General features: G+C 34.2%; 1 protein-coding gene across 2 annotated transcripts in view; it reads right to left on the bottom strand.

Moving 5' to 3' along the window:
• LOC140059424 (ER degradation-enhancing alpha-mannosidase-like protein 1) overlaps window positions 1-25,585 on the bottom strand; it is an 81,848-nt gene that overhangs the window by 52,787 nt on the left and 3,476 nt on the right. For both annotated transcript variants that reach the window (XM_072105331.1, XM_072105332.1), the window contains exons 2-4: window positions 12,252-12,324; window positions 10,401-10,504; window positions 8,620-8,791 (exon numbers count right to left, since the gene is read on the bottom strand). In XM_072105331.1, the coding sequence (XP_071961432.1) occupies window positions 8,620-8,791; window positions 10,401-10,504; window positions 12,252-12,324 (349 nt within the window). The remainder of the gene's footprint in view (window positions 1-8,619; window positions 8,792-10,400; window positions 10,505-12,251; window positions 12,325-25,585) is intronic.

The raw sequence follows: 25,585 nt of genomic DNA, 5'->3' as shown, positions 1-25,585 counted from the left end.
TTGGTTCATTTCTTTTACCATTTTTATAAACCGGGCAAGGTACTTGTAGAGAGTGACATATTGACAAGATAAGTAATTGGATAAACAATTTCATCAATTCAAGCTTAAAGTTTTGCAGGAATTTCATCTGTACCAGTTGCTTTACAATCAGACTTTGATAAAATCCCCTAAACATCATACGCCATAACTTACCTTGTTACAGGATTAAAATTTAAATTAGATATGTTATTATTTAGTGGTAAGTTGACTCCTTCATCAGTATACAATTTGGTATTTATTCTGCTAATTTGGGGCCAACATGTGCAAAATAGTCATTTAGTGTAGCAGCAATTTTACTAGGGTTTGAAATATTTACCGTCTTCACTATTAATATTACATTTTTTAGGAACAATAAATCTAATATTAGACCAAAGCTTTTCAAAGATAATTAAATTCATCAAATCTGTCTGTGAGACTGACAATATTTAAGCCGATTACACTAATGCCATTTTTTGTTAAAAATGTCATTTTCACAGATGTATCTGTATTAAAAGAACATGTTTAAATGGTAAGAATGATCAGAGTCAATATTATCGGCTATCTTCATTGTTGTCTTTCATTGCAGTACTTTGACTTGTGCCCTACTTGGTGGCAGATCCAACATTGAACAGGTTTACCATGGTGGCAAACATGACGTACGTACTGACCTGTTTCTTCACAGAATTGACAATAGGGTGCAGTTGAGGAAAAGCTTGGATTATTTCTTTTAACATAATTTGGATAGCTGAGTTGATGCTCTTTATCAGTGCTGCAGTTTCATACTTATTCATGTGAAGTCCATGTTGTGTAAATTTAGGTGTCAAGGCCATTGATGGTTCTAAATGCTTTGAAATTATCAATGAACTGATCTTTGAATTTGTGTTTCAGCATCTAAATTTAGGTGAGGGTCATCTAGTCTTGGGCAGACTCCAGAGATGTAGACCTTACCAGTTATACGTGATTTCAGACTTGATGAAAGTTGCGTGTAATCTTTAAATAGAGAGTCACTGGTGTAATCATAACTAGCATAATCATTCATTCCAGCGTGGATGATAAAGTTCTTCACACTGGTTAAATTCATGTCCTTAAGAGCAGCTGAGACTTGTTTTACTGTTGCACTACGCATTGTCTTGACTGATGTGTTTAGTAGACTCCTTGTTTTGATATGCTTCAGCATCAAGTCCACAATTAGTCGGGTTTCTTTATTGGGGTGATCGTTACTGATTATTTTTGCTGTCGGGGAACAATTTCAGGTATGTGATCATTTGCCTCTTCGGGACTTTCACTTAGTACATCATCAACATTTAGAGTAACATAGCGATTTTGTGTTTTCACAGTTGGAATATCCCTTTAAACTAGAGTGGAATTGAGGTTGATTATTTGTTTAGGTGGTTGCTGTTCCATTATAGGTGTATTTAACTGTGACACGTTGACATCACTTTGTGTGCATTCATGTTTTCTGAGTTGATTTAAAAGGTATACAGTCAACTCTCCCAATACCGGACACCCTTGGGCGGGCATATATTTTCCGGTTTTTCGAAAGTCCGGTTTCCTGAAAACATATTTTTAAAGTCATCACGTTGTCACCGAATGCTGCCCGGTACGGTCTCCTAGCGTAGGGAAGGCCTAGGCTAGGCTATGATTGTGTCAATCTAGTTTTAATTAAATAAATACTGATAGGCCCTAGGCCTACTTTATTAATATCAAGCTACAGTAATTCAATTTACCTTTTTTAAAAGTTACATTATTTACTGTACCAATAAAACATGTTACAATAGTAAATTATTGTTTCTCAATGTGTTTTTAACGGCAAAAAGGCCTACGTACGGTGAACATAATTTCGGTCTGTTTATTGTTTTTCGTGAGCTAGCTAGCAGCAGCAGCATGGGTGAGGGCTTTGATTGATGCGCATGTGCAGAGGTGTCATAATCAAATAAAAACGCCCACACCTAGACCACATGTTTTTTAAGCTCCTTTATTTTGACGTAATTTGATAGCAATGATGAAAATTGATTAGGTAAACGAGCCAAGCAATAATGACACAATAATTAATTGGTAACATTTCAAAGTTTATTAACACTAGTTAAGTCAAGTTCATTCCGTTTACGTTTTGCCATAATGATTTCCAAATTTATAATGATGCACATTTTTAGTCCCGTTTTTAGTGAAACATTCCTTTTTAAAGTCCTATTGCAATTGTGAATTTAACAATAATTTAACAAAACAAAGACACAGGAATTTAAATTTAACTTTATTAAAAAACAATTCATATGCTAAAAAACAGGGAGTTGTTAACAACTCCCTGCTAAAAACAATAGACATTAAGACATAGCGCTTCGATGTGAAAAAGCCCACCGCAGTTCGATACGCAACAAAGCAATTGCCGCCTCGTGGGTTAACAATGAACTGACCTGTCAATCACAGTGTAGTGCTCCATGGCAACATTATTTGATCGTACCGCGAAACGTCGCGCACTTCATGCATGGTGAGGGTATGGTTAAAAGCTTTTGTACATTGTGAATGTAGTGAATCCGAGTCAGCGACGACGATGTTACGTTGTTTTCGTAAATATTTGGAGTTTTTTAACCGTCAGTCCGGTTTTCAGACGCTAATTTTCGTGTTTTGTACTTCATAATTTGTCCGGATTCCGGAATTGGGTATTCCGGTTTTCATAATAAATTACAGTACATTTAGAATAGGGACAAATTGGGCCCTCCAAAAAAGTCCGGTTTTTCGTGAATTCCGGTTTTGGGAGAGTCCGGTATTGGGAGAGTTGACTGTATATTGTGCTCACTGAGCAATTGAGCAAAATTGTTCCTTAATATTCATTTAGAAGTTCAGAAGATTGAGTTTCCTTTTCAGTTTGGGTCAATCAATCAATCAATCAATCAATCAATCAAAGTAACATTTATTTTCTTCAAATTAAAACAGTACAGTATACAAAGTGGTGTAAAGAAAGGTAATTAAATTGAAGGAGGCATGTTCAAAAAACGCAAAAAGCTTGTGACAGATATGCCTAAAACAAAGATGAGATTTAAACAACACAGAAAAAGAAAAAAAAGAAATAACAAAATATAAATTGACATAACATGGGTTTAACTATAAAAATAATTTTGGTATAAATTAAGAACTGCTCGTCTTCTTGTTATTATAATTACTGTATTATCATAAAATGTAATATAATAAAAATTAATACTTGGATGTGATATATCTTTATATAGCTTTTCTTAGATACAGCATCTTTAATATTTGAAGGTAGTTTATTCCATAGTTTAGGTCCACTAATCTTATGTTATATTGAAATGATGTTTTTTTATGAAGAGGGATATGCATATCCTATACAGTTCGAGTACTATAACTTTGAAAAGATGTGTTTGGTTGGAATACATTTGTAAATTGAGGTGGGTTTAGGGAGTTAATCGATGGGTAGAGAAAAGTACACTGTTGATGATCGTTGAGGTCTTTTAACTTTAAAAGGTTGAGGAAAATAAGGGATCTGAGTGAGCTAGTGGTGGTGCACCTGATATTATTCGAACTACTTTTTTCTGTTTGATAATCTGCTAGTGTTGGACTCATACAGTACGTGTTGCACCAAACCACATTGCAATAGTTTAAATATGGTAAAATAAGAGTACAATACAGGTATGAAGAATGTCTTTGGGAAGAAAAGAAGATTTTTATATTATTTGGATATTTTATTTTCAATTTCTTTCATATGTTGCTTCCAAGTGAGACCTGAATCAATGGTAACACCATGAAATTTCGTATTTTTAACAAGTGGAATAATATGTTCATTAATTTTCATATGTCTATCATCAAGATTTACAGGTTTGCGAGTGTTTCGAAACAAAATAGAACAGCATTTCTTAACGTTAACGGAAACTTTGTTTGCTCGGAAATATTCACACACTTTAGTCAGTTCCTGGTTGACAACCGCAAAAAGTGACTGAATATTTGGATTGGTATAAAGGAGGGTAGTATCGTCAGCACAGAGGCAGAAAGAAAATAATTTTGAGGATGAACAAATGTCATTTATATATAAATAAAGAAAATAAAAGTGGGCCAAGCAGTGAACCTTGGGAGACTCCACATGATATTGGTGTAAAATGAGAGGTACACATTGCTATATTTAGTACATTGAAATCTATTTGACAGATAACTTTTAAATAGATCATGTGCAGGTCCACAGATTCCATAAATGAGTTTAGATAAGAGAATGTTATGATTAATTGTATCAAAGGCTTTTGCAAGATCAATAATGTTCCAATAGCAAAATGGTTTTTTTCAAAAGCATTCACAATACAATTAGTATGTTGTAATAAAGCCATTGAAGTATCATATCCTTTTCTAAAGCCATATTGATGGTCAGAAAGAATATTGTGTTTTAACTTGACTCCAGATTTATAGATGGGGGTTACTTTTGCAAGTTTTAATTTGTTTGGAAACACTCCTTTAGACATAGACAGGTTAAAAATATATCAAAGTGGGTGAGAGATAAGGCTACATGTTTGCTTAACTATATTAGTACTAATATCGTCAAAACCTGGAGCCTTATTATTCTTGAAATATTTGACTGTGTTAAGTATTTTATTTTATATATTTACACTTTTGCAGCATTTACTATTTATAGAATAAAAATGTTATCTGCACTAAATAAGCCAGTGGGTAAATCTTTATGGAATTCATTTAAAAGCAATATGTTATATAACATTGAATGTGAAACATATAACAATAAAGAAACAAGTATAGAAAAATGGGTAGCTTTAAGAAATAAGATTATGATAATATAATTTCTAATTTGATACGATTAACCGAAAAAGAATTACAGTGATACGGGTTACTGGTGGTACTGAGCTATTATTGTTTTTTTTTTATCATGTATATACCGGTAAATATATTGTATAATCCGGGTTGTAAAATGAAAACAAACAAATGAAAATGTGTGAACTATTTTAAAACGGGATAGATGATAATGATGATCCTGTCAAGTGTATAACAAAATATAAGAAAATTAATGAAAAAAGGAGTAATACAGAATTCATATATGTAAAAATGTTACTTATGAACTGTAACGACATTTACAAGTTAAATAATACGATTTTATGTAATATGAGATAATATGAATGTGAATAAAAGTGGTGTTTGCGCCACAAAAGAGAAAAAAAAAGTATTTTATTTTCGTCAACAGGGATAAGAAATAGGGAATTGAGAGTAGGGTTCGGTAAGTAGTCTTTATAATTTGTTGCATGTGATGGTATTTGATTTGCAAGGGTATTTCCAATATGTCCAAAGAACTGATTGAAAGAATTTGTAATTTAAATTGGATCATTGGATAATTTGTAAGTCGGGCTGATTATTCTTTGGTTTATCAATAAAGAATTGATAATTTTCCAAGTTCCTTTGATATCATTTTTATGATGCGAGAAGGTGTTGTTAAAGTGATCAATTTTAACTTGTCTAATCAATGTGTTAAGTTTGTTACGGAAACGTTTCTTCATTTTTGTTTTTTTCAGATGGGTTGTGCAGGAATTTTGCATATAATTTGTGTTTATGTTTTGTGGATTTTAATAAAGCCATCAGTCATCCAAGTCTTACGTTTACGTTTCTTATTTAGTCTTTGTTCAAGAGGGAAGTTTTTATCGTACATGTTTAAAAATGTGGTGTCAAATAAATGATATGCCTCATTTGGATCTTGTGAATTAAAAACATGGTCCCGCACCCTTTAATTTTCTTCTCTGTACAATCCCTTTCTTTCGGTATTGATATGTTACTTGTTACTTGTTTGCATCTATCCCCATTGTTGCGGACATTTTGCCGTCACTGAAAGCACAACAATGAGAGACATTAATTTTGATGAGAAGGTCATGGAACACTAATAATATGAAGTAAATTTAACAATAATGGGTCTGGGTTTTGATTTCTTTTCGTTACGTTTGCCTGTGCTATGGGATCGATCTATGTGATCGGAGGATAGATCAATATCCAGCTTATCATTCACCATATTAATTATTAGATCATCAGTATTTACTCATTCTTTCTCCGACATTCCAAACACCCCGATGCAATTCCGTCGACTATAATAATATAATGTAATATTTATTTGGAACAACACTTTTTTAACAGTGGCACACATGCGTAGATGGTGCGTGAACCTAATTCAGCATCCTGTGCTTGGGTTTTGTGCTAAAGATCGTTGATTTTATCAAGATGATTTGAGGTTTCGACCATTGCGAGCTCAATGTCGAAAAGCCGACTTTCGATTTTATTAAAGTTTGGACTTCATTACCTCTAATATTATTCGAAGATATCCTTGATTTCCTTACTTTTAAAGGCAATAGAAATGCCTTTGTTGATCATGGCTGCCAGCTCATTGCATTGTAGAATTGCGGAATACCCCACTGGCGGATTTTACCGGGTTGAGAAGCGTTCGATCGGGCTGGGTAACAAGTAAAAAAAATAAAATAAAATACAAAGGGATAGAAGAAAGAAAAAGAAAGAAAATATAAGATAAGAATAAATATACGATATATGATATGGCTTCAAATGAGTCACAGTACAGTACGATATTCAAGTAAGATGATATGAAATACACAAAATCCTGACTGACAAACTCGTGGGAAGACGCACTGCTTATCAGTACATTAACATGCGGTCAGTTGACTGTGGTTTTTGGCGTCTTTTATCTAAGCCGCCATGCATTTGCCGAGTTGCCTACCTGTAAGGGATTACAGCATTTCCTTCACTGTATAGTTTATTATTCAAACACACGAGTATATGGCTAATCTTAATATACGTTGCGTTAATATGTCGTATTTGTTTGTGTTTTTTTTATATACGTTGAAGAAGAGACAGGTTTATCAAGCGCAGTTCCGGTCCATAGAACACGCGCGGGCATCTCAACTCATACACAATTGTGACGATGTGCTGTGCGTGTGAGGCCACCTTAAAAAACTACACTCCTACTAATCGTATGTAACGCGCTAGCGATCAGCAAAACGAACGTACTTCTGTGGCTGGCTGTCGCTCCAATACTCAATCTTTCAGTCTTCTAACCGGAAAAATTACTACCTTTGCCAGGCGCGGATCCAATGTTAGATTAGGTTTTCAAATGTTATGTCACCTGTGTTTTTAACGGTGGAAAATGTACGATCATTTTGCTGATTGCTGTGCAATAAATGTGTTATTTCCAGGCCAACTACTACTAGCCTAGTTGGAGGCGCCATTTATCATGAATTTTATGTGCGAGAGTACCATTTCCGACGATCTAGGGGTGTCATTTACCAAAATTCGCTTCACCACAGCCCCCACCATGGGGGGGGGGGGGCTGTGGCTCAAGTACTTGGTGTCTGGAATGATCAGCCCCTGTTTGCTCCCCCTAACAAGACCCTCTTGTTATGCGGCTGACTATATTGATTGCTGCATTCTATTTGTTTATGAGTAAGTTATTAATCTATTTTAATTAACAATTGCCTAAACAAACGTGTATGATCATTTCACTGAATTATTTAATAAAAAAATAAATAGAAAACGATCATACAGTACGTCATTGTTGCGTTGTCTATTTTTACTATATATCATCTTTACAGTAGGCCAGCTGACTATATATTTACGTTACACAAAATGTTTACTACTGATAGTATAATTGATAATAAATCATTATTTCTGAAGAACAATAATTTATTAGATGTATTGTCCCCATAAACATGAAAAATGAAGATTATAAAGTAGGTAATTTTGCAGTTTTAATCATTTCATTTCCAAGTTATTCACGTCTGTAAAAAAAACAAAAACAAAAAAATTATTTCACTTATAAAAAAGAAAAGAAATGTTAACCAAAACCATTGTCTGACAGACAACTTGAGTTTTTTTGCTTTAAATTACATTTTTTTCCAGGTAAATAATTTTTTTTATTAAATCAGCCCTCATGCGTGAGACTCGCACATTATGCGTGAGAGTTGGCAGGTGTATAATTGGACAGAGATAGAGAATTTAATACCACATTTAATTTAAGACACATTGTTGCATGCGACATATCAATAAAACAATACAATATCACATGTGTGATTGGCCCGGCAGTTGATTGATGGCTGTTAATTCGTGAAAACAACGGCCTAAAGAATACTTTTGTTTAAATAAATACTTTGCGTCATTTTAGGCTATATACTAGGCTTGAATTGTTCAGATTTTCAGGGGAAAATAACCAATTTTCGGGGAGGAGGGGATCTGCATTAAAAATGGGAGAAAGATTTTCGGACCTAATCAGCATATCACCACTACTGACAGTAAACGTGAAAAGTAAACGCCTTTTACGCCAAAGCAAATATAAATAGAAAGTATAAGTAGAAGAAACAAGACCAAGCAAACTCGAAACATCAATGAAAGGATACTGTACAACAAGGTCATATTCAATACACTGTACAATAATCAGTCGATTGCAGAAGGGCACCTGACAAGAGATCGTATTAGAAAGTTTACTCACTCTAGTTAGCTCTGCTAAGCTGTCGTACACAACAAAGATGTTTTAGGAAAAATTAGTTTTCAAAAATATATTTTAATCACTATAATTTTAATAAATCATTTCTACATTATAAACAGTCTTACCCTGGGATGAGGAAGACCAGTTGCAGTGCCGTCAAAGGCAGGAAGAAGACGATCAGCAAGATTTTTGGCTAAATAAAGCAACTCATCTTTGTAATTTTCAGGACGTAAATCACCCAATGGTTTCTTGTCATCTACAATAAGAAGATGAGCTGACAAAAGTGCTCCCAGTACCCTGCAAATTAAACATAAATTATACAAACTACCAGTATTACGTGAAATTATTGTTCAAATAGATTTCAGTAATGTAAAATATAACTACCGGTAGATTTGAACTCATCACTTTGACGAGTTATTCGCATGACAAACACCACGTGCACATCATATGTTAGAATATTGCGCACAGAAAAAAGATTATGCCATTAAGACCTGAAGAAAATAAAATGTTATTGTGCTCGCTCTATTTTGTGACTTACATGCACTTTAACATAGGTAAAACTACCGTACGGGACCCGCCTTTTATTCCAATTTTTAACATGATGAAATCATCAAAATGAAACACAAAGATAGCAATTTTGGAAGGAAATTATTCGAGCAACAACATTATTATTAACGTGTTGAAGAAATTTGGATACGAAGAATATAGATGTGCGCTCTTTTAAATGTCATTAACTATGATGCAAAAGATAAAAATACGACTGGACATATAACGTCACAACATCCAATACACGTACAACATTTTTACATAAATTTGTATCTCCAATTCAACAGCTTCCACAAAACGAAATGAAAATAAGTGACCCAGGGTATTCACACTTCTGAAAATGATGACGTCATCAAAATTAAAATGTAAAAAGATAATTGATTGAGCAAACAAATATTAAAATCTGGGAGATATTTAAGTTACAAATAAGCGAGATGCATTCAATTAAATGTGATGAGCTACTGTATGACGAAAGAGACAAAAATCCTATATTTTATATTCTGGTGGCCATGTGGTGACTTCATAACATCCGAGAGGTAACAATTTTGCATGAATTCATATCTACAACTTATCTATTTGGGGTCACGGTTGATCCCGAAGAGCTATAATAGATTAAAAATAGGCATGATTTTATAAATGTTGAACTAAATCGCGCGTCCATTCAACATGCTCCTATTACTTTATTACTATAAAAAGCTGGAAAAATTTAATTCAAATGAAAAAATAAAAAATGATTTGATTTTTATTTTCCATTACCTTAATTCTGTAGTAGATTTCATTTATTTTGATGAACTTTACCGTAATTGTAAAATAATGTAATTTAATAATATACCTATTTTTAAATGGTTTAATATAGCTCCTCAGGATGGCTGGTGACCCCGATTTTTCAATGTATTATGGAAGCTTCAGTAATCACTTCATACAGTAGAGTGCATCATCGCGCTTTATGCTTACCCCATTTTCTCCTAGATTTTAATATGTTTTATCTCAATCAATTCTCTCAAAAATTTTAATTTTTATTAAGCCATCATATCCAAAAATTTGAATTATGTGAGTTACTTAATTTCATCTATGCAGTATATTTCAATCTGTTATAGCTTCTCAGAATGAAAAGTCAAACTTATTATAAAAGCTGTTGAATTGTATGTGAATTCAAATTTTGTCTATCGGATGGTGTAATGTCATCATATATGGTCAGTTGAATTAAAAAAGTCTGATTTTCCTCTCTTTTGTAAAAGTTTGTCGCGTTTAAAATAACGTGTACTTTTTTGATTAATATGCTACTGTACACTGTACAAAGATTTTGTACAATAACAATAGTAATAGGTAATCTTTTAAATGTTACAGAATGTTACAGTACCTGATTGTAGATTCAAAAACTTGTACAGTGTTGTCAGTGTCAAAATGGACATGATCTATAACAAGACCAACAGCATTCTTAAATTCTGATATATTTCCCATTATCTGTGGAATGAAAATAAACTATGTAATAAAATTATTCAATTTGGCAGGAAAAAAACAAAAACTAGATTTTAATTTGTGTATGAAAAATTATAAAATATAATTATTTTAAAAAATCAAACTATTTATCAATGTCCATAATCTCTCTGTAACAAGGATCTTTTAAAGTTACATAATCCACATTCAAAGAGACCATACACAGACGATATTACACTAGCCATGGTTGCAAGTGAAAAATGAAAACACGACCATTAAAAATTGGTTACAAATTTTAAAAATCCCTTAAATTTTAAAAATCCCTTTACTTTTTTTTATAACCTTATTGATTTTGTCAAAATCATTATTTTTTTATTCTTTCTTTAGCATTATTTTGTCTGTGAATTATCTTGAGATCAATTTCATCTACAGTAGCTACGTCAGTATATTCCTTATGTCCAGGAATCGATGTGATTTATTTTCATGGTGCATTAATAAAAAATGTACGCGCGATTTAACGAAATCATGTGTGTATCACATCTTCACAAGCATGAATCATTCATGATTAAAACCAAATTTGGTACTCATAAATTTCAGGTCATATTTCATCATATGGCGATACAATTACATGTGTAGTGCATTCTCGCAATTTAAAAAATATTAGACACGAAAAAGCGAGATGCACGCTATTTTAAATGCGGTGAATTTTTAAGAAAGAGATGAAAATCGGACTTTTTGAATTCAACTGGCGATATGATGATGACATTATATACTGTAGACCAAATTTTTATATTAATTGAGGGCTATTTTTCTCTGAGCATTCCTGTAACATTAACTTATACTGCTATACATTATATTGCTCATTATTGAGTCAGAGATTTGCGATGTGTTTTGCATAAGTTTGTTAATTTCCACAATCTCCGAGTAGCAAAATATAAATTGCTATCGTTTATATTAAAGATTCTGTATAATATCTTTTAAATTAGGCCTACTATGCTTTTATCTTTCTGTATTTTTATTTGTTATAATTTTTCTTTACTTTTAAACTTGTACTGGACCATTTTGGAAAGCAGTGAGTACTGCGTTACTGAAAATGCCATCCAGTCAAAAGAAAAAATAAATAAATAAATTCTGACAAAATCAATGCATAACCATAGTGGTTTATAAACTGTTTCTTTTTTCTTTGTATTTAAATCCATTGAGAGTTGTTTGAATGTAGCCCTTTCTAAATTCACATAACAAACACCCTAATGTAAGCAAGCAAAAATTACTGTACCAAATCTAAAATGTAGTAATAGATATTAGGGAGGTTTCGCAACCTTACAATAACGAAAACGGATACGTCACACATTTGTGAAACTTTTGAGCTGATCCCCATTTCATATTCGTAAAGCATTCGTGTTGACGAATATCACCAGTCATATTCGTAACTACAAAACGAGTATAGTTTTTGATCTATTTTGCACATTTTGCATTTGAATCAGGAATGATTCATGATTATAAAAAATTATACTTTTATTGAAAGTAATTTACTAAAGTAGGCTAGGCCTAGGCAACCAAGCACAAAGCAACACGTACCTGCGCTTCGCTCAAATTTACCGCAGTCATATTTTGGACGGTGCCCTCAATATTTCATTGCCATGCGAAACAGATTTTTACTGGCTTACGAAAAACGAATACGTATGCGTGACGTATCCGTTTTCGTATTTGTAAGATTGCAAAAACTCCCTAGATATTGTGACTCATGAGAACGACAAGTTATGGTGATACTTACAGCTAAAGTATCAAGACTATCAACAAGTGTCAGTGAATAATCTCCTAATACATCATTAATATTTATATTGGATCTGAAAGACAAAATAAGACAGACAGTTAGCAGACTCAGGGCCAATGTGTGACTATTTACTGTAAGTAGCTCGAGTTTAAAAATTCATCAGACAGACAGACAGACAGCAGACTCAGGGCCAAATGTGTGACTATTAATACTGTAAGTGGCTCAAGTGTAAAAATTCATCAGACAGACAGCAGACTCAGGGCCAATGTGTGACTATAATACTTGGCTCAAGTGAACTTTACTACTACTGTGTGTCAAACTTCAAGATAGCATAGTACTAATTGTACTTACTGGTCGTGCCTGCAGATGGTTAATTAATTAGATTACATTTCGTCTGAGAAATCGTCGCAAGCAAAAGTAAACAAATATTTCAAACCATGATAGTATGCATTATGCATGATGCTAATTAGGATTGTTTACAACTCATCACGGTTGAGAAGGTGTTTTCACACAGATCGCGAGGAAGTTTTATGATTATGCATACAGAGTAGCCAAACAAGCGCATTGCATTATGGGATATGTTTTGATTGAAAACTTTGACTGGAAGTCAAAAGTTATCTTTTGAACAAAAAAACATCTGTATTTCGGTTAAATTATTTTTTTTTTGACTAATTTTTGGTGAAAGTTAATAACTATATGATACTTCAAAATGACCCACTTTTTTTCGAAATTAAAAAAAAAAAAATTTGGGGAATTAGTCAAAGGGACAATACATCTTTAAATATGCCTCTAGGTAAATAGTTCAAAGGTAAAAATAGAAGATTTCTAAAGGTTTTTGGTATTTTTCTTTCATTAAAGTGAATAGAAAGTAGGGCATTCTGAAAAATTTGGGACAACCTTGAAGTCTCTACAGCCAGTCGTCGTCAAAGGTCAAAACAGGCATTTCCGATCATCATCATCAACAACTTTTCCATTACAGTGAATATAAATATTGGTCTTCTGAGTATTTTGACACCAATTTCGCTTATGTACTCCTATCGATCACCAAGATGTTTATAAAATTTAAATATGCTTAGGTCAATAGTTCAAAGGTCAAAATAGAAGATTTCTAAAGGAATTTGGTATTTTTCTTTCATTAGAGTGAATAGAAAGTTGGGCATTCAGAATAATTTGGGCCAACTTTAAAGTCTCTACGGCCAGTCAAAGGTAAAAAAAACAGGCATTTCTGGTCATTTTTTGTTAAACTTTTCCATTACAGTGAATATAAATATGGGTCTTCTGAGTATTTTGATACCAAAATTGATTACTTACACCTTAATGTAGGCCACTATGTAATTTTGTGTAATTTTTTTGTTAAAAGCAAAATTCCAGCTGATTTAGTGTCTTTGGGAATAGGATGTAAAGTAATGAAAAAAATATGTTGCCATTTTTTTAAAAAAGCTTAAGGGTGTCAAATCCAAGATGTCCGCCAATACGTAAAATATCCAATAAATGTGCCATATTGGACAAAGTAACAACCATTATGAATAATATTTTAAGTTCATATGGGTTCTCTGCTATAAGAATTATTATAAACCTATATTCATTAGTATTCTGACATTTTGAATTTCAAAAGTTTAAAAATGGATTAAATTTCTTATTAAAACATGTGCAAGTTATGACGTTGATTTAAATCACATAAAATGATAGGCCTATGACAACAACATTGGTGATTAATAAAAAAATGGCGGCCACTTTGAATTTCAAAATGGCCGCCATTTTTTTTAAATGGGTTAAATTTCTTATTAAAACGTGTGTAAGTTAAATAAAATTAGATTGAAATACACAAAATGATATACTTATGACAACAACATGGTGATTAACACAAAATGTTGACCATCAGGAGGTCTACAGTACTGACAGTACCCTTCTTCATATTAAAACATTTCATAAACTTCTTCAGTTAAATGACAACTAACTCTGCCAAAGTCCTTCAATGAAATATTTCTAATCTTGAATGAGATACAGTATTGACCTTCCTTCGTTTTCTACTACTGTATCCATCAAACTTCCACAGACTGATCTGCGATCCCAACAAGCTTGTTCAGAAACAAATTGGCAAAAGTACTGCAATACCTCATTTCACCGCCAAATAATCTCTATAGGTAGGAGTCCTCTTTTACTTTGATAAGTTTGTCACCTGTATTCACCGTCATATATATTTTTTGCCAAACTTCGTCTTTTTCTTAGGATCCCATATAGACAGTTTGTCTTCTACAAGACTTTTACAAATACCTCAAACATTTTCTGTCCAATTTCATCATGCCATGGCCAACAAACACCTTTGTGCGAATTGCAGAATTCTTCATTAATCGGGATATCATCTCTCTTTAAATGTTGGCTTTCAAACTCATCAACTAGATTTGCCAGCTCTGATGAAATCATTAATTTGTGTTATTCCAATGATACCACGCTCAATGACCCTTATCAATTGATGTAAATCCAGCAAGTCCCACATACAGGTCCTCTCATAAACTCCAATCTGTAATTTGTTTCAGTAATCTGTTGAAATTGATACAGCGTATTAGTAACCGGTCGTAGTTCAGTTGGTCGTGAGCGAAGAAATATTTGATAAAAGCATGTGTACTTTCCACCATGTGTGCAGATATCGTTTACTTGTGTCTCGGACATATATAGGGATATAGTTTAACCACATCATTTAGATTTCGTCGACTCTCTGTATTCAAGTTAATATCTTTATGATCAGCCTCTTTCAAACAAAATGATACTTCACTTAGAATCTCTTTCTCTGTCTGCATTTGTAGAAGCAAGTTGTAGAGAGAAAGCAGAATTAGTGTGCTTCTGTCCTTTAGAGATGTTTTCCATTTAAGATATTTGTGTCACTGGTTGTATACTGTAGGTAATACAAGTTAAGTTTCAACAAAAGCACTTGCCTCAACACTATTTTCACAATGCTACATGTCCAAAAGCCATATAGTTCACCGGGTCGACATAATAATTGCTTCTTGATGTCATCTCTGTCCACCTCCACTCATCTCGGGCAAGAGTCATCACCAGGCATTCTTGTCTTTCCCTTACATGAGTTTGTATACCACAACCATGTTCACTCATCAAACCAGTGTATAATGGTGGTCTATCTGTAGGGGGTACTTATCTAATGAAATCGGTTGAGATTGTAGAAGATGAGAAGTACAGTAGGAGTTAATGCTGCCTATGAATAATCTTGTGAATGAGCTGTATCTGTATTTCCTTCAGACGTGATTCGGGTTAGCGGTTTGTTTACAAAAGCGCCGTAAAGAAAGTAGATTTTTGAGTGAACAAAAATACAATTTCTTAATGATTTTCAATGGAAACGACTTAAATAATTGCAAAATACACATACTTGTGATATTTTTTTATGAACAAGAGTTTGATATGTTTAAAGATAAGTGTTAATACTATCGGTATTTTTTTAAATTTTAAAATGGATAGGTTAGGCCGTTTTTCACATTCTGAACTTCAAGGCTAAATATCTCAGAAGTTCGGATTGCGACTCTGCGCCGCTTTTGTGATGCCAGGCCTCATATATAAATTATGGTTAATTCTGACATCGAGCACAATGGAAAAATTTTGGAACAAATCTCTGCCTTGGATACCTACCTGAACGATCTCAGATGTACCGCGAAATGTAAAACAGTTTTCACTATTACGATATTGTTCCATATTTCTATCTTAGGAATATATTATAAAGTCGAGTTTTAAAACAAAATTTCTGATTTTATCGGTAGATTTTCAACTCAATTTCAATTGTACGCGGTCAAAGTAATTTCCGGGTTCACGATAAGTTCACAGGTTCACCTTGCAACTACCTGGTTTCAGTTAAGTTGGTCGTTAGTAGCTATATCCATTTTAGTTTTTTGTTTATTTTCGGATCGGACCGCGCGTGTGAAGGTACAGTAGTTAAAAAATAAAATCCCGATAGCCGAGTTAAGTGGTGGCGCCAGCGGAGGGGCTACGGGGGCTGTAGCCCTCTTGTCGGGGAGCCTAGCCCCCCCGTCGGGGAACGCGAGTACTTTTCGTCAGGGAATATAATATACATACAGATTCAAGTAAGATTCAAGTAAGATTGGGCCCGGCCCATTGCGGTTTACGCGTGATATCATGTTCCATCCAGGGACCAGAATGTGTACTGTTAGTTTCCAGGCGAACTTTACCGAAGCGTTACGTTGTGTACTGTGTATCAACGTACGCTATACAGCAAAAGGGTACGAATTATGTTCGCATTCAATTGTTTTTTTTAATTACTGTACGATTAACCCTGTACCGTGGGGTACCTAAAATAGACGTTTCACTGTGGCTCGCCTACATCACTAAACAAACATTTTCCAACATCTTATTATAGTTATGTCATGCTCATCATACATCGAAATTCCAGATTCACATCTGGGAAATAAACTGATTTTCCCCGAAGGAAAATGGTCTACGCTTGCGGACGCATTCCCCTCCAAATAAAAGGTAAAAAGGGTCACTTTTTTAGGCCTTTAGGCCTGAATTTTTTAAAGTTATAAGTGTAGTTTTTGAAGACCTGCAGCTCTAGTTTTCAAAATTGTCTTAGCTCAACCGTCCCCAATTATAGAGCTGGTCATGGATACTTATACATTTCGTTTCATATTTCGATGTACAATATACAGTTAGTGCATTGTCTGAGAACATAGAGCTCTCTTTTTTTCATTTTTTTTCCATATCCATGGTAGGGCTGGTTCTGGAGACGTACCGGTATATATTTTGTTTTATGCTTCAAAGTATAATATGTTAAATTTCCAAAACCCAAAACCATGGTGGGCTGGTCCTGTAGACCTATAATTTCGTTTCATATTTCAATGTTTTGCAGGGACCTAGCAGCTCTATTTTTCAAAATTTTCTTAGCTCCACCCAACCATCCATGGCAGGCTGGTCCTGTAGACTTATAATTTCGTTTCATTTATCAATATGGGCCTTTAAGTGCAATTTCCAGGTACCTAGCAGTTCTATTTTCCACAATTTTTTTAGCAGCTCAACCTCCTGGTCCTGGAGACGTATATATTTTGTTTCTTTTTTTTTCGAAATACTATAATCCAATTTCCGGGGACCTAACAACTCTACTTGTTTATTATTATTATTATTATATCAAAATTTATAAAGCGTCAATTCAAAGACTAAGGTACAAAATCAAAGGCGCTGGTCGAAAAAATGAGTTTTGAGCAATTTTAAGGCAACAGAAGAGCAATGTTTAATTTGTGGGGGGAGTGAATTCCTGAGTGTGGGTGCTGCAAAAGAAAACGATCTACAATATGACCAAAGGTTTTAGTGGCTATACGTGGAACAGAGAGTAAATAATCATCAGATGATCTAAGAGTCCGTCCAGGAACATAAAAGGTGATGTAAGCAGGTTGGTTGAAAAGAAGTGCTTTAAAAGTAAGGAGCAAGATTTTAAATTTGATTCGATTGTCAATAGAGAGCCAGTGAAGTTCTCGCACCCCCACCAAAGCAACCTGCCTATGCCTCTGCTAATATAACGATATACATCTTGGCCCGTGGGAAGTTTTACGTTCGCGTATATTTTTTATGATAGGCATATTGAACTTCATTTTTAAAATTGAAAGAATGGATTTACACAGTCATCGCATCGGATCTCGTGCTATGTGTTTTATCGCACAGTATTTTATCTATATACCATACAAAATGGAAAAAGTTGACTACACTAAATCTGATTAAAACGGCCTCAAATTACGCTATAACGCGTTGCTTCCGGGGCCCTTGGCGGCCCCCTGGCCTCCAGCCTAGCGATGCTCGCTCCGCTCGTATAGCCCCTCCGTCGGGGAATTTAGCCCCCACGGCGGAAAGATCCTGGCGCCACCGCTGGCCGAGTTTTATTGAGTAAGCTGGCAGGAATAACTGTAGGCTATCTGTGTCCCATTACGGCCCATATTGCAAGTCATCTAAACATCTTCCTTCTTGGGACGAAACGGCCTACACTGTCGCGGAAGTTAGTTTCAAAAGATGTTTAAATTAATTAATGTATTATGATGGTATTTATTTGAATAAACGCCTCCCCAATAAAACATCACTTTGAATAATAATCGCCTACACCCACCTACCGTACCCAACTATCTAATAAACGCCCATCCACATTTATACACACAATATTGTATTATATTTATAATAACACAATTATACTATTTGTGATAGAATTCATCACACTGTTAACTACAATTTACCAAGCATTTTTTTTTTTTTTTTTTTACCACTTTTCATTTTATTTGATTATAAATGTTACGATATTATTAAAACTAAAAAATCCCTCGAATAAGCATCTCCCTCAAATGAACTCTGCCTTCCCACCTCCGCCCTATAAAGGCCCTACCAAACAATAAACACTAACTATACTTTAAAATGTTATTAATCATCTAAGACACTGTGAAACAGAGTAGGTTTAGTTTTTCGAATGTCAAGCATTTTCAATAATGGTAACCGACAGAAAACGTACAAGGAGAACGTCCTTTTTACCCGAGTCATTATCATTCCGAGAACCATCGTTTACACTTCCTATAGGGGAGCGAGCGAAGCGAGCTCATCCTCTAGTTAGACGTAATTGTTGTTGAATATTTGATATAAATTGGTAAGTTGTTTTTTGCAACTCCAACTTTGAACGATTATTTAATATAACAGTCATAGTGGGTTATTAAGTGTTATAAAGAACATTGACAACTTTTAGACAGCCTTATATTTAAGGTGAGAAGTGAGAAGTGACAATTTTAGAACATTGTGTACAAACAACAATTTATGCACACTATTTAAAAAAAATTATTTAAAGAATTTAATTTTTAGTAGCGGCCGTTTTGAACGGGTACAGTAATACCATCAAAACGGACTTGTTCCACATTCATAATTTGTATTATTGGTGATATTCTGATTGTTAATAGGGTTATTTGAATGTTGGCGGCCATCTTGAATTTGGTCCTTTAAATGTCTTTTGAAAAAATGGCAACATATTTTTTTTCATTCCTTATATTATCAAGATATGAAATAAAGTCAAAGTTTGCTTTTAACAAAAAAAATACACGACATTCATATAAACAACATACTGTACCAGCTAACACTACCTACTGGTTGTCAACATATGGTAAATAATGTTAAGATGGCCGCCATTTGAAAAATGGCCCAATCGGGTTGAAGCACAACCGGGAAACCCGGGGACTTTTAGTATGTTGTTCCAGACAACATTAGGGACCTATGCTGAAAAATTCAGCTTTAGCATATTTATTTCTACCTTTGGCGCTTTTTTTGTCTAATACTCCTGGACTATAACCTCGTTCATCCGAAAGACCGCATCAAAAAAGATCAAGTATGCGGTTGCATCTACAAACTACAATGTCTGAATTGTCCACAAGCTTACATAGGGGAAACAGGGAGGGCTTTAAAAACACGCATAAAAAACATCGCACAGACACAGAAAACAACACGGGAGGGATTTTAACCAGGGCTCAAAGATCGTCCACATCATCAATCATGATACATAAATCTGCAATAACAGATCATGCACTACAAACAACACAATCACCTCATTGATTGGAACGCTGCTATCCTTGAGAAAGAATGCAACACTCAAAAAAGGCAAATAAAAGAGTCGAACAACATCAGAAAGCATGGAAATATCATGAACAGAGATGAACAGAGATGAAGGAGCCCACGAATTGTCACACATGATCAACTATTGAAGAAGGAGAAGGGGGCACGTCCTTTTGGAGGCGCTATACCAACTCATCGTCGTCATGGGATAAACAACGCTAGACGATGAAACGCCAGTTGAGAATGAAACCTGATAGGTTTCGAAACGTACTGTAAGTTCGCTTACAGTATATCATTTTTTGGTTGTTCTAAAAGAAATTTTATTTAATTCTGGTGAAGGCAACACCTTGGACCTAATTTTTAGCAATATAGGCCTGAGTTGTTCAATATTGAACAAACTGTAAGTCTGCTTAAAAGTGATCATGTGGGTGTGAAATTCAATATGAATGTACTGTATTAAAGTTAACTGGTTTTCGAAAACTACCAAATAGATCAAAATTTTCTGTACTCAAAACTTAACCCTAACCTATTACACAAAGAATTAGAATCTGTAGATTGGAATTCGTGTCTAAGTGTAAATGATGTTGATACTGTACATCCCTCTGTGGATATCTAAAGAGGTTGTCAGGTTAAGTCGAAAAAAGGAAAGAGCCTATGAACAGGCTAAAGCAAAAACAGAAAATGTTAATCTATGGGACAGGTATAAGGCAATTAGAAATAATGTAAAATATGTAAAAAGAGTTACTATGAATATGTAATTTTCTTTTTTTTGTGGGGTGGGTGAAGCATTTCACCACTATCTTTTTAAATGGGAGGGGGTGCTTGTTAGTATACTTAGGGATGGGGTGTGGGGTGTTTGCAGTAGGGCTCATGTTTTTTTCTATTTGCAGAAAATGCCTGTGCTATCTCTTTGTATGATGTTGATGTGTGTTTCTCTTCAAATTTTTCACTAGACAAATTGCAATGAATATTTTTTGGTCTCTTGTACAGTAAAAGACTTGCAGTACTTCTACAAACATATTGCCAGTGCAGTGCAGTTTTAACATAGGGATATTATTAAACAAATAATGATGCATACTACTTAATTAGCCTCCTGTTTTATTATACAGTGTATACTGTAGTATGAATGGATAACTAATAGTCTGGTGGCAGGAGGGGGTTATCACCAGCCGAAAGGGGACAAATTGCCATCAAACTTTTCTAGACTCAGAATTTTCAGTGACCAATTAAAACAATGGAATCATTTTTGGCTTGGTTTTACACATTTTGAAAACGTGGTGAAAGGTCAAAAGGTCAGGGTGAAAGGTTATAAGACCAAACACCAATATGTCCTTAAAACTCAACAACCACTGTTCACATCAGAAGGTACTGTACATAACAGTATACATTTATATTCAATCTTATGGGACATTATTTTTAGTAAAAAATAACCGGAAATACTATTTCCACAACCCAGGGCATGTACTGTATGTATCTCCGTAACTACTGGTCGTAGACACTTGAATTTTGTCTTAAATTGTTTTAAATATACATTTTGTATTTATAATATTTGTTGCACATTTTGAAAAATGTTGCAAAAGGTCAAAGACTGAATATAATAGTACCTTCTGATCAATTTGAGACCAAAATTACCTTGCTGTGACCAGTGGTTGAAGAGATATTTACAAGTACCTATTGGTGTTTGGTCTTATAACCTTTCACCCTGACCTTTGACCTTCCTCATTCAGATGGGATGTAAGCCGTTGGTCCCGTGTACTTAACAGTGCATACACTATTCGAAAAGAGTAGGGGATTGTCTCCCGGTGTGCTGATCTGGTAGGCGCTGCACTGCTGGCTGCCGTGGGTCCGTGGAGGGCCAATCTGAATTTCCCTTAGTTTCCAGTTAAACTTGTGGACCAGAATAATATATTTAACATTTTTTTCAATTTTCTGCCATATACAATACAAAGAAGACAAAACAAATATAAAAGGCAAGGAAAGACCAAACTGTGCTAAACACCTACTGTGCTAGTTGGTCAACCCAGAACTAGTACAGAAATAAACCAAACAAATTACATTCTACAATTAACGCATCTACAAGAAAGCGGCCAACTACACACATTTTCAACATCAAACTTTATTTCAAAAATAAGTATTGAGATAATTTAACAATTTGGTTTTAAAAGAACTAACAGAAATCTAAGTGGCGGATTTCACCAGGTAAGTTGTTCCAAATTCTGGTAACATGTGGGATACAGATATATGATTGAAAAGAAGATTCTATTCTGCAGCGACAAATAACAAACAGTGTACCAACAGAAGAAGAGCTATGAGTAACACGTGGTGGATTACGAATATTAATTGTCAGTACTAATTATATAGAATTGAATAAAATTATATCAGTAAAGTGACACCTACTGTATAACAAAGGGGTAATAAATTGCATTTTTTAAGTCTTTTGCTTGGTCATGCTTGGTCATGCTTGACGTCATCTGTTGATGACGTCGTACGCCTCCGGTTGGAGGTTGTGCGGGGCTCGGCCAGGTGATGTGTCTATCAAATCATTGTACAAATGCGAGAGTTTGTGGGCTCCAGTGTCCCGGTTCATGGTCTTCTCCTTATTTCTCCTTATGTAATGATTCTCTAATCTGTCTGTCTTTGCGTTTAGGCTCCTTAGTTAAGATGGTAGCCTCCCAGTTCGGTACATGATTGTGTTTTATGACATGTTCTGTAATGGCAGATTACCGCCGGAGGCGTACGACGTCATCAACAGATCTTTACCTGGCATGACAAAGCTGCATTAACACTCCGCAGTCAGTTGAGAATGATCTCTGATAGAGATCGAAACGTCCGAGTAAGTACTCCGTTTGTAGCTTTTACAAAAACGTAATTTGTCAGCTATACAAAATCGAAGCGAAATGAAATTTTTTCAAAAGTGTATACCTATATACACCAGTTTACGATGAAATCGGTCGCGTTTGAAATCGGTTGCTATAAAATCAACTTCCGGTATTTTATATGGCGTGCCTGCTAGAGCTATACATTTGATGATATTGGTCGCATTTGAAATCGGTTGAGCTATTTTGTATGGAGCGAGATGCATGCTAGCGGGATATAAATTTTCTTCGTTTATATTATTTAATTAATATTTTTTAGGAACTAGATTATTTATGTGGATATTTTTAATTTGCTTAATAAATATATTATCAAACATTAATTTTTTTTTTATTTCACAGGTCTCGGAGAAGGACTGTGTCTTTTCAAAAGTGTTTTTGTGAAACGATGTACATAATTTACGTATACGTTTGAATTTAATTTGAATATCTTTTATTCCTTCATTTATAATAATCATTTTTAATGATAATTAATATGTACAACTCAGTGTCTCACATCCATACGCCGTTCGTAAATCTAAGACACGTATGGTGTAAGCCGTGGCGTACGCGTTGGGTAGCCTACGCCTTGTGTGTGAACTAGGCGGTGGCGTTATTAATGCAACTCACTACGCCATGTCTGTGGCGTTATTAACGACAACTAAACTCCAACGACGCTTGAAAGATTTTGACCTATTTTTAAAATATTTACCATTTAATTCTTGTTTTTTACTGTAAATTTAATTGCTGTATAAAAACAAGCTATTTAGCTACTCTCTGCTTTTCGATTAAAAAAAGCGCCCGAATTGTTTAGGGTGAAATAAAAGTAATGGCCAAAAGCAGAGTGTTTTTCGGGAATGAATTGATAGAAATCAAGTGCTGACTATCAAGAAATGGTTAAAAGAAAATCAAACGATTGTCATCAAGACAGTGTAAAATCTAAAAAGGAACGAAGGGGTTAACTTTTAAAACGTAAACGATACTTGGACTTCTTTGTTTAACGCCATTCATTAATATAACGAACGCCGTACGTGTGAACACCTGAGCATTTTAATCCGTGGATTACCTTACCGCTTGCGTAAGCCATTCTTACGCCGTACGTGTGAATGTACCCTTAATGTTTAAATATCAGTGCAGATTACCTCTTTGAGAATTGTGTCTACCTTTATTATCCATCCATTATTATTCTTACATCTATCATTGTACATCATATAGGCTGTACAGGCCCGGTAGATTGATTTAAACGGCATTATCTATTATTATCCTATAAAACCATGCTCAGAATGGCGGATATCGAATGCAGAAATCATCATCATACATCATCTTCCTTTATTGCATAAACCTCATTGAGCTGGTATCAACTTGCAGGTATAGAACAAGTTTCGAATTAACTGTGATTTAAAAATACGCTCATTATGTTTTTAGTTAATTTTGAATAAGAATTTCTAATAATATTACTGACATTTTTGTTTACCTCGATCATTATTATTTTTTAAGTGTAAATATAAATATTTATCTCATAGACATTATTTATAAATAATTTATGTTTTCATTTTATCATACAGGTGTCAATGAATTGTAATGTGTTCGTTTAAAAAATAGTTTAAAAAATGTTTATTGAATATTGTTTAAGTTTTTGAAAAGATTGGCATGCCACTGTTTAAAGTTTTGAAAATGTTTAAATAATTTAATAGTTAAACAAGTAGACGCACCTACCGTATTGCGTATTTTTAAATCACAGTTAATTACGAAACTCGTTCTATACCTGCAAGTGGATACCAGCTCAATGAGGTTTATGCAATAAAGGAAGATGATTGTATGATGATTTTTACGTTCGATATCCGCCACTCTTACGTGAGCATGGTTTTAGGATAATACTAAAAAAATAAAATGCCGTTATAAATCAATCTACCAGGCCTATACAGAGGACTATGATGTACAATGATAGGCCCAGATGTGAGAATAATAATGGGTGGATAATATTAAAGGTGGACACGATTCTCAAAGAGGTAATCTTGCACTGATATTTAAACATTTAGATTTACGAACGGCGTACGGATGTGAGACACTGAATGGTACTTAATTATAATTGATTATTATATAAATGAAGAAATAAAAGATATTCAAATTAAAAACTATAGTATCGCCGACGTATACGTAATTATATACATCGTTTCACCATGGAACTAGGTTTCATATAAACATGTGCAGGAGGCCTATAGCTGATGTTTCAAACGTATGGTTATTAGTAATAGGCCTATTGATTGAAATATATATTTATACTGATTGAAATATATATTTATACTGGGTAACCTCTTCAGTCAAAGACTGGTCTCCCAGAGGGCACAGTTGGTGATCAGTGGCTGTGGTGTACTAATACACCGGCCTATACGTCATCTTTACCTGGCAATGGACAACGATCGTACGTGTTTTGTCCATGATTTGACACACTAGTGCATGTTTTTTTTTTTTAAATAACGTGCAGTTAACGGCTGCACTATCATAGAAGGCGCATCCACGATATGGCTTATTTCGGGGTTTATTTCAGTAACTCGCCTTTTAACGATCCGCATATAATAATCATTTTTACTAGAAACTATTTTAATTTTTAGGCCTAAACTTTAGAAATAAAAATATACACATGATTTGCCTCAACAATAATCATTATTTATATACTTAATATTACATTGTCGAGCGTTTAGATTAGTGCGCCCTCTATTGTACAAAATGCCTGAATTCATTTATATGGCGGCCCTGCTATCACGGTGCGATAATAAGAGTGGGCTAGTAAAATAATGTATGGGCTAGTGAAATCTACAGTGAACCCAGTGGGCTAGCAACATGAAAAAGATAAATCGAGCCCTGTTACCGTATCCTACATAACGTACGGACATA

Source organism: Antedon mediterranea, chromosome 9 (assembly GCF_964355755.1).
Source record: "Antedon mediterranea chromosome 9, ecAntMedi1.1, whole genome shotgun sequence".
Classification (NCBI taxonomy): Eukaryota; Metazoa; Echinodermata; class Crinoidea; order Comatulida; family Antedonidae; genus Antedon; species Antedon mediterranea.
This window is presented reverse-complemented; position numbering and strand designations above follow the sequence as displayed.